This window comes from Natator depressus, chromosome 7 (genome assembly GCF_965152275.1).
Source record: "Natator depressus isolate rNatDep1 chromosome 7, rNatDep2.hap1, whole genome shotgun sequence".
NCBI classification, from domain to species: domain Eukaryota; kingdom Metazoa; phylum Chordata; order Testudines; family Cheloniidae; genus Natator; species Natator depressus.
Window position 1 is genome coordinate 115,074,109 of NC_134240.1, and position 8,175 is coordinate 115,082,283.

General features: G+C 49.9%; 1 protein-coding gene across 2 annotated transcripts; it reads left to right on the forward strand.

Annotated features, from left to right (window-relative positions):
- Window positions 1-168: 168 nt before the first annotated feature.
- LOC141991167 (endogenous retrovirus group K member 5 Gag polyprotein-like) lies at window positions 169-6,807 on the forward strand. 2 transcript variants are annotated; one of them, XM_074959361.1, is made up of 3 exons: window positions 169-3,930; window positions 5,831-5,897; window positions 6,670-6,807. In XM_074959361.1, the coding sequence occupies exon 1, from the start codon at window positions 1,808-1,810 to the stop codon at window positions 3,401-3,403; it is 1,596 nt and encodes a 531-aa protein (XP_074815462.1). In that variant the 5' UTR covers window positions 169-1,807; the 3' UTR covers window positions 3,404-3,930; window positions 5,831-5,897; window positions 6,670-6,807. The 2 variants fall into 2 exon arrangements, with proteins under 2 accessions (XP_074815462.1, XP_074815463.1); XM_074959362.1 differs by lacking the exon at window positions 5,831-5,897.
- Window positions 6,808-8,175: the final 1,368 nt, after the last annotated feature.

Here is an 8,175-nt window from a genome sequence, read left to right on the forward strand (position 1 = left end):
ACCACATTTTCACATCAACAGTTAATCTCACTCACTATCATTCTCAGCTGTCCTCAACATAGTTATATATAATATAGCTATAGATGTCTAAAACCGAATATAAAACAGTACAACCCCCTACCGGGGCTGCCGCTATACAGCTATAAAGGTGCTTATATTACAGGAATAAGGTATACGGATATAAGAAACTTTATACCCATCTGACTGCATCCATACTACATAGGTGGTGCTGCTTCAACTAAGGGTAGTCTATCCGTAGAGTGCCGCAGCGCATCTGATGAAGACACGCTATGTCGATGGGAGAGAGCTCTTCCATTGGCATAAAAAAACCCACCTCCACAAGTGGCAGAAGTTACATAGGTGGGAGATGGTTGTGTCCATCTGCCGGAGGTAGGCCCTGAATCAGTTTAAACTCAGGCTATTTATCCAAAAGTCATTTCTTTGTCTGTTGGTCCCTGGAGAATCCAGCTGAAGCAGTATATGAGAGCCTCTCCAAGTTGTGGTACCTCTCTGGAGGTGCTACAGCCTGAGGGAATTTGCCTAGTCACCCCCCATTGTTCTTAGCTCCTGGTGGGCTGTGGTCACCCTCTCCCATGGGATGGCATACAATCCCTGGCCCACAATAATACATATACTTAATAATAGTAAGATCTCCCAAAGATATTGCATGAAATTGCCTTATCTGTCACAGTGTCAACAGATTTTGCCCCGCATACTTTTTTCCATGCATTGTCTTCTGCCATATTAACCAGTCCTGAAATCAGAGTACTTCCTAAAGAGCTCCTTTACCAATTCCTCAGAGAGAACAGAGGGACATAGTATAGAATGAATTTCTCTCTCTCTGACTTTTTAAAATCCCACCATTTACAGGAATGGTACAGGATAAAAAGGATGTGCTGAGCTGGAAAGCACGTTTTGGCTCTCTAGGAACTGGGCACCATCAACATAGAGGTGTTTGAAAATATCCACATGATTAGGTTGTCATCCTTGGTGGCTTTATGATTTCAGGTGGAAATTGTGTGAATGTCTGTGTTTGTTTGGTTTCTACCTGAAAACAGGCACAACTCTGAGGTTTTATCTGAAGGAACAATAATACATCCTGATTCAAGTGCCTTTATCCTAAAGAGATCAGTGGATAATATCAGCACTTGTTGCATGAGAAGTGGGTAGTTGGAGAATAGGATGCTACAATAGGAGTAGTGTTTGTAGATGCATAAGAGAGACTAATCAAACCACTGGCAACAGTAATATGAGGCCATAGAGACATCGCAGGAATAGCAATATGTGGTAGCATAAAGTGTTGTTCCTGAAGGGTTCATGTTTAGTCCATCCACCTGGAAACAGTCAGGGCACACCCTGACCGTTGTGTAGGAGCAACACATTGCTCCATCCAAGGACGAGGACCAGATATGAACCCTGGGAAGTTAATTAAAGGACAGTAATCGTGGGAAGCTTCCTTGGCCTGGCCTCAAGGCCTGAGAATTAGGATTGTAGTAGATAGAGGCTGGAAAATAAGAATATTAATCAAAGTCATGTATTCCTTTGTTGTGTCTTTTTGCGGTGGAAGTAGGTAATGCGCAGGGGGGAGAAATATAATAAAAGGGAAGGTGGAAAGCTGACAGGGGGCAGCCCTTTTCAGCTAACCAGCTTGCTTGCTTGGATAAACCTGTGTTCTGTCTCATCACTGAACCGCCACAACTGGCGCCCAAACGTGGGGCCCTCAGCACTCACCTCGCCCGGCAAGGGTTTCAGACGCGTCACTCATCCGCTTCGCGGATCCCGGTGAGTATTTTTCGTTGTGGTAAGTATGGGAAGCTCCCTGTCTGCTTTGCAAGTGCAACACCGCAATGAGCTACAGTATCTGCTGCGTAAGGCTCAGCATGACTGCCCCGCTCGAGAACTCACTCTCCTGCTACAGGAGGTGAGTGCCCAGTGCCCGTGGTACCCTGAAGCCGGAACCCTTAAGCTAGCGGACTGGGAGCGGTTGGGCCAGACATTGCATGAAGAGCCTCGGGCGCCCGTGCAGGCTTTACATGCCTGGCACCTCTGCCGCGATGCGATACAGCGTGTCGCCTCGGACAGGCCCTCCCTCGCGAGGCTGGTGATCTCGCCACGCCCGTCGGCTCCTGCAGCCACCCCCCCTCCTACCGATGCAACACAGTGTGTCGCTTCGGAAGAACCCTCTCCCGCACCAACAGAGGGGCTGCCGATTTCGCCACCGCCGTCGGCTCCTGCAGCCATCCCTCTCCCTGCTTTGCTCCCAGTGCCTTTATTACCACCGCCTCCCTTACCTTCCCCGCCAGAGCCGGTGTGTGATTACCATCCCCCCCTGGAACCCCATGCTTCGGGGCCCCCCAGGGGGTCGTCTGCATCTGCTCAGAGGCTTTCGCTGGTGCAACAAATGGTTCACGCAGCGAAGGCTCGCTCAGATCTTACAGCAGAGGAGCTGGCTGAGCTGGTCTCGGTTTGTCCGGTGACCTGGCAGAACGATGGCCAGGGCAACCCGGTTGGAACCTGGGTCAGTTTGCCTTACTCGGTGATTAGAGAGGTAAAGAAAGCAATTCGCGAGTTCGGTCTGACTAGCACGTTTGTGCGTGGTCTCATTGAAGGGCTAGGTAGTGGATACTCCCTGATCCCTGAAGATTGGAAGGCGCTATTGCGCATGATGCTGTCACCCAGTCAATATGTTATTTGGATTAGTGAGTATCGGCAGGAGGCGGAACGCCAGGCCCAGATTCATAGAGCGGAAGGTATTATTTTTGAGCACTTGGCAGGGGAGGGACCGTTTGCTACCGTTGAGATGCAAACTCAACTCCCTCAGGCCCTCTTCCCCCTTATTTCCACCTGCGCCCAGCATGCTTTCCGGAAGGTCCCGGATTCAGGCAAGCCTACTAAAAGCTTTGTTAGTATCCGTCAGGGTGCATCAGAGTCCTTTCTGGATTTTACCAACAGATTGCAGGAGGCTATCCTCCGACAGGTGGATAACGCTGCGGCAGCTCAGGAAATCCTGTTAAAAATGGCAGTTGAAAATGCAAATGAGGATTGCCGTCGCGCTCTCCAGATGGCGCAAGCCTCTGGCATTTTAGAGCTCTCAGACATGCTACGGGCGTGCCAAAACATCGGCACACAAGCCCATAAAGCTGGAGTTCTGGCTGCCGCCCTAAAAAGAACCGGAAAAGAGGGGAAGCGTTGTTACCGCTGTGGCAAGGAGGGTCACTTCCAGCGGGAGTGCCGCTCATCAAAGGCACCCGCCCGACCCTCAAAAAAGTGCCCCAAGTGTCAAAAGGGCTATCACTGGGCTAATCAGTGTCGTAGCGGGCCGGGAAACCGCGCGGCGGGTCCCCCCCGAACCCAGGGCCAAACGGGGGTGTTTCCCACTCAGACAACCGTTCCTCTGCCTTAAAATCCATAGACTCTATGAGGGCGGCGACTGCTGGAAGTGCAGGGCTTGATTTGATCATGCAGGAGGACACTGATTTTCGGCTGCCAGGGGAGGTCTGCGCCATACCTACCCAGGTGACGGGACCTCTCCCTGCCGGCTTTGTGGGTCTCGTTCTCCCTCGCTCTCATGCTGGGAAACAGGGCTTTTTTGTCATCCCCGGGGTCATTGATGCCGATTACACCGGCATTATTAAGGTTCAGGTGTGGACTCATCTTCCACAGTCGCTCCCGCGTGGACGATCAATTGCACAATTGATTTTAGTCCCCTATCAGGTGCCAGCTGCCGAGGATCGAACTCGGGGCGGAGGCGGCTTTGGATCAACGTTGTCTCACTCGCCGTCTCACAGCGCGTCCTCTCCACTTGTTGCTCTGACAATGTCAGTCCGCCCCTCGAAACCTCAGTTAACACTTCTCTTAAATGATGTTCCTTTCACAGGGCTGGTGGACACTGGAGCTGACGTTACGGTGATTCGTGATCCAGAGTGGCCGGTTAGTTGGCCTACGGTTCCTTCTAAAGAGTTGTGGGGGATCGGGGGTAGTAAACCCGGGCGACAGAGTTTGTCTTGGGTCACAGTCTCTAAACCGGGAGGCCGTACCCTTGCTACTATCCGCCCTTTTGTGCTCCCTGTCCACCTCAATATTTGGGGCCGTGATTTACTTACAAAGCTGGACACCACCCTCGATATTAATATCTAATGGCTCAAAGTCCTCCCTCGCCCACATTGCCCTCCGCATTGCCCTTGGTATGGCAATCCTTAGAGCCCGTCTGGATTGACCAGTGGCCCCTCCCTCTAGAAAAGCTAAAAGCGCTTCAATCGCTTGTGCAGCAGCATTTGCTGGCACAGCGCTTGGAAAGCTCTACTAGTCCCTGGAACACCCCGGTGTTCGTTATTAAGAAAAAATCTGGTGCATGGCGGCTGTTACATGACTTAAGGGAAATAAATAAATGCATCCAACCTATGGGCCCCTTGCAATATGGATTACCAAATCCAAATTTAATTCCTCAAACCGATCAGCTCTGCGTATTAGATTTAAAAGATTGTTTTTTCACCATCCCCCTTTGCCCACAAGATCGCGAAAAATTCGCGTTCACGGTGCCACAATATAATAATCAGCAACCCTCTCAAAGGTATCAGTGGAAGGTCTTACCCCAGGGAATGCAAAATAGTCCAACCTTGTGTCAGCTTTTTGTGGATCGGGCCCTCACCCCTTTTCGTGCCCGGTACCCTACGCTAAAGGTCTACCATTATATGGATGACATTTTGCTTAGTGGTCCCCAGGTCACGGAACAACAGATTGAATCTTTGTCTCAAATCCTCGGCCAAAATGGCCTGTTGGTGGCACCAGAAAAAATCCAACGCTCTTATCCCTACCACTACCTCGGCCATAAGGTTTTACAAACCTATGCTGCTCCGGTTCGTCCGGCACTAACTCTACCTCAACCCCTAACCCTTGTTAAATTACAACAAATTTTGGGTCATTTAAATTGGATTCGGCCCTATTTTCGTCTCCCCACCTCAATGCTGCAGCCGTTGTTCGAGCTCCTACATGGAGCCTGAGCACCGGGTGCAGTTATTGCCATCACTAAAGAGCACATTGCCTGCATTCGACAAATTAATGCAGCATTAAGTCAGCAGTTTGTGGACAGACCCCCTGAGGTCCGTCCCCTACGGCTGATTCTTCTTGCCACCCCTCATACGCCCACTGCGGCTCTGTTTGTACCCCGTACGAATACAGCCGTCTCTATCATAGAGTGGCTGTACCTCTCCTCCACTCCTCCTCGGAATATTTACCCATATCTAGATGCCCTGTCTGATCTTGTTCGTAAAGCCTGCCACCGTGCAGTGCAACTTACTGGCACTGATTTAGTTGATATTGTGTTCCCCTTGTCCCGTAGTGAATTTGATTCCTTGTGCCACACCTCTTTGGCTTGGCAGGTTGCTCTTTGTGATTATGTGGGAGAAATTTCTTATAATCCCCCAAAAGATCCTCGGTTGGTAATTACACAAAAGGTGCCTCTAATTGTTCATCGTCTTAGCCGCTCTCAACCCATTGTTTCTGCTGTTACTCTTTTTACTGATGGCTCTCCACATCGAGGTGTCGTCACCTATCAATCAGGTGACCCTCCCCGTTGGCGTTCTCGTTTTACACTGCCTCAGCGTTCCGCGCAGCGTTCAGAACTGGCTGCTGTTATTTTAGCCTTTCAACTTTTCGCTGATTGTCCCTTTAATTTAATTGTGGACACCCATTATGTTTATCAAGTGATTGATCATTTACCCCTTGCCCTCATTACCCCTCAGGTCGATGTGGACCTCCTTCGCCTATTTTTGTCTTTGCAATATCTTATTTCCACTCGTAATTTCCCTTATTTTGTTGCTCATATTCGCAGTCATACCCCTCTGCCTGGGTCACTCACTGAGGGCAATGCACGCGCTGATCGCGCGTTACGTGGTCAGGTAAATTCCCTCTTTTCTGACCCCATTGAAAGCCATGCCTTTTTCCATCAGTCTGCCTCTGTTTTGGCCCGGCAGTTTCACATTCCTGCTGATCATGCACGTTCCATTGTTCGTTCCTGCCCCCACTGTGCCGCTGCTGCTCCTACTTTTTCTTATGCCGTTAACCCCAGAGGTACTGCAGCAAATCAGCTATGGCAAATGGATGTCACTCATGTGCCACAGTTCCGCCCCTATTCCTTTTTACATGTTTCTGTTGATACTTATTCGGGATTTCTGTGGGCAACCCCACAGCGTGGGGAAGCCACTGCTAAAGTTATTCACCATTTGCTAGCCTGTTTTTCTGTTATGGGTCGCCCAAGCCAAATTAAAACGGATAATGCCCCAGCTTACTGCTCCACAGCCCTCTCCACTTTTTGCGCCCAATGGAACGTCCGTCTTAAACACGGCATCCCTTATAATTCCACGGGCCAAGCCATTGTTGAACGTGCCAATCGCACGCTCAAAACCTTGCTTGATAAACAATTAAAACAAGGGGAGCTGCGTCTCCGAACCTTAGGAGACATTCAACAACAAATGCATATCCTTTTGTTTACTTTAAATAATTTAACGCTGAACGCAGATCAGCAGACCCCCGCGGATCGCCATTTTCACAAATCTGAGGTACTGGAAAGACCGCGTGTCTTTTACCGTCAGCTGCCCGATCCGCAGTGGCTGGGCCCAGTACCTCTAATCACTTGGGGTCGGGGATATGCTGCTGTGTCTCTCCCTGCAGGACCGTTGTGGGTTCCAGCCCGGTGTGTGCGACCGGCACTGAAACAGCATGGCGTGGCGCCAGGGGCTGTCGAACCCCATACCGGAGTTTCAGCTGACCTTGGAGGAGAACGTGGTGCCTCCCGGGTCGACAACGGCGGGACGGAAACGGAAGAGGCGTAGCGTCCCAAGCCAGCCCGTGACATGGGGAGCAGTAAAAGCATTGGTCGCGGCGGCTCAACGAAGACTGGCAGCAAATCAACAGCCAGAGACTCCTGAGACTTTGTTTGTGGCGATTCTCGCCCAAATCACTGCTAATTCTGTGCTGATTGTATGCCTTTTGTGCCTGCTATTTCCTGTAGCGGTTGGCTCGGGAGCACTTCCCCCGTTACGGGCCCGAATGACATATAACATATGGGAAAGATTGGCTTCAATAGCAAATGTTACCCACTTTTGTTTGTCTGATTCTGTAGCAGCCGGAGAATTGTTAGGTACATGCCTTATACCAGTATGTCATCACCCTGAGGAAATAGGGAATGAGACGATGCTCGCTGCTTATGTGAATCTCTCTTCCCAGTACTCTGGCATGGCTAATTGGGGCCCGGCCAACTATACCTTGCCTCACACGGCTATATCCCTCCACACACCGTACCCGGCCGGGGCCAACAATGTCACCTGTGCGCGTGTGGTTAACTGCACTAGTACAAAGGTGCCCTTGGGCTGTCGGCAAATTCCTCAACCCCTCTTAAATTGTTCCCGCGCTGTGAATGTTTCATACAATTATGGCCATATCTTCCTACCATCAGGGTGGTTTTTTACCTGTGGCTCACGCACCTTTAGTTATATTCCTGCAAATTTAAGTGATGGCACCCTTTGCTGTCTTAGTAGAATGACGCTTATATTGCCTTTTGCCAGCCAAAGGCACAGTAAAAGAAGTGTACCCCTTTCAGATAATTGTGTTGCAGATGTTGAGCTTTTTAGTCGCGCTGAGTATACTGCTTTAGCGGCCTCCATTGTTGGGGTCCCCGGGCTTGCCACTTATACAGCCAGAACCCTAAATGCCCTGGCGTGCTTTGCAGCGAAGGCAATTAATACAACATCCAAGGCAATTGCCCTACTTAACGCAGAGCAATACGAATTAAGGGATGCAATTTTAGATAACAGAGCAGCCATTGATTTTCTGCTCTTAAAACATCACCTAGGCTGTTCCACGTTTCGGCATATGTGTTGTTTTAATTTAACTGATAATAGTCGTTCCATAGAATCTAGACTGGCCGAGTTGGCCAATCTTACGGCACACATACGTCAAGATGTGGGGTTTGAGGGCTTTTGGAATTGGCTTACAGGTTGGCTGCCATCTCTAGGATGGCTGCGACAACTTTTCGGTTATGCTGTGTTTGTGATCATTGGGCTTATTTTTTGTTGCTGCTGCGTACAATGTATTCCCTCTTTGCTAAGGCTTTGTAGAGATTCGCCCTGGCAAGCTCCCCGAGTTATGTCCTTGTCAGTCTGGGAGTTAAATTGCTTG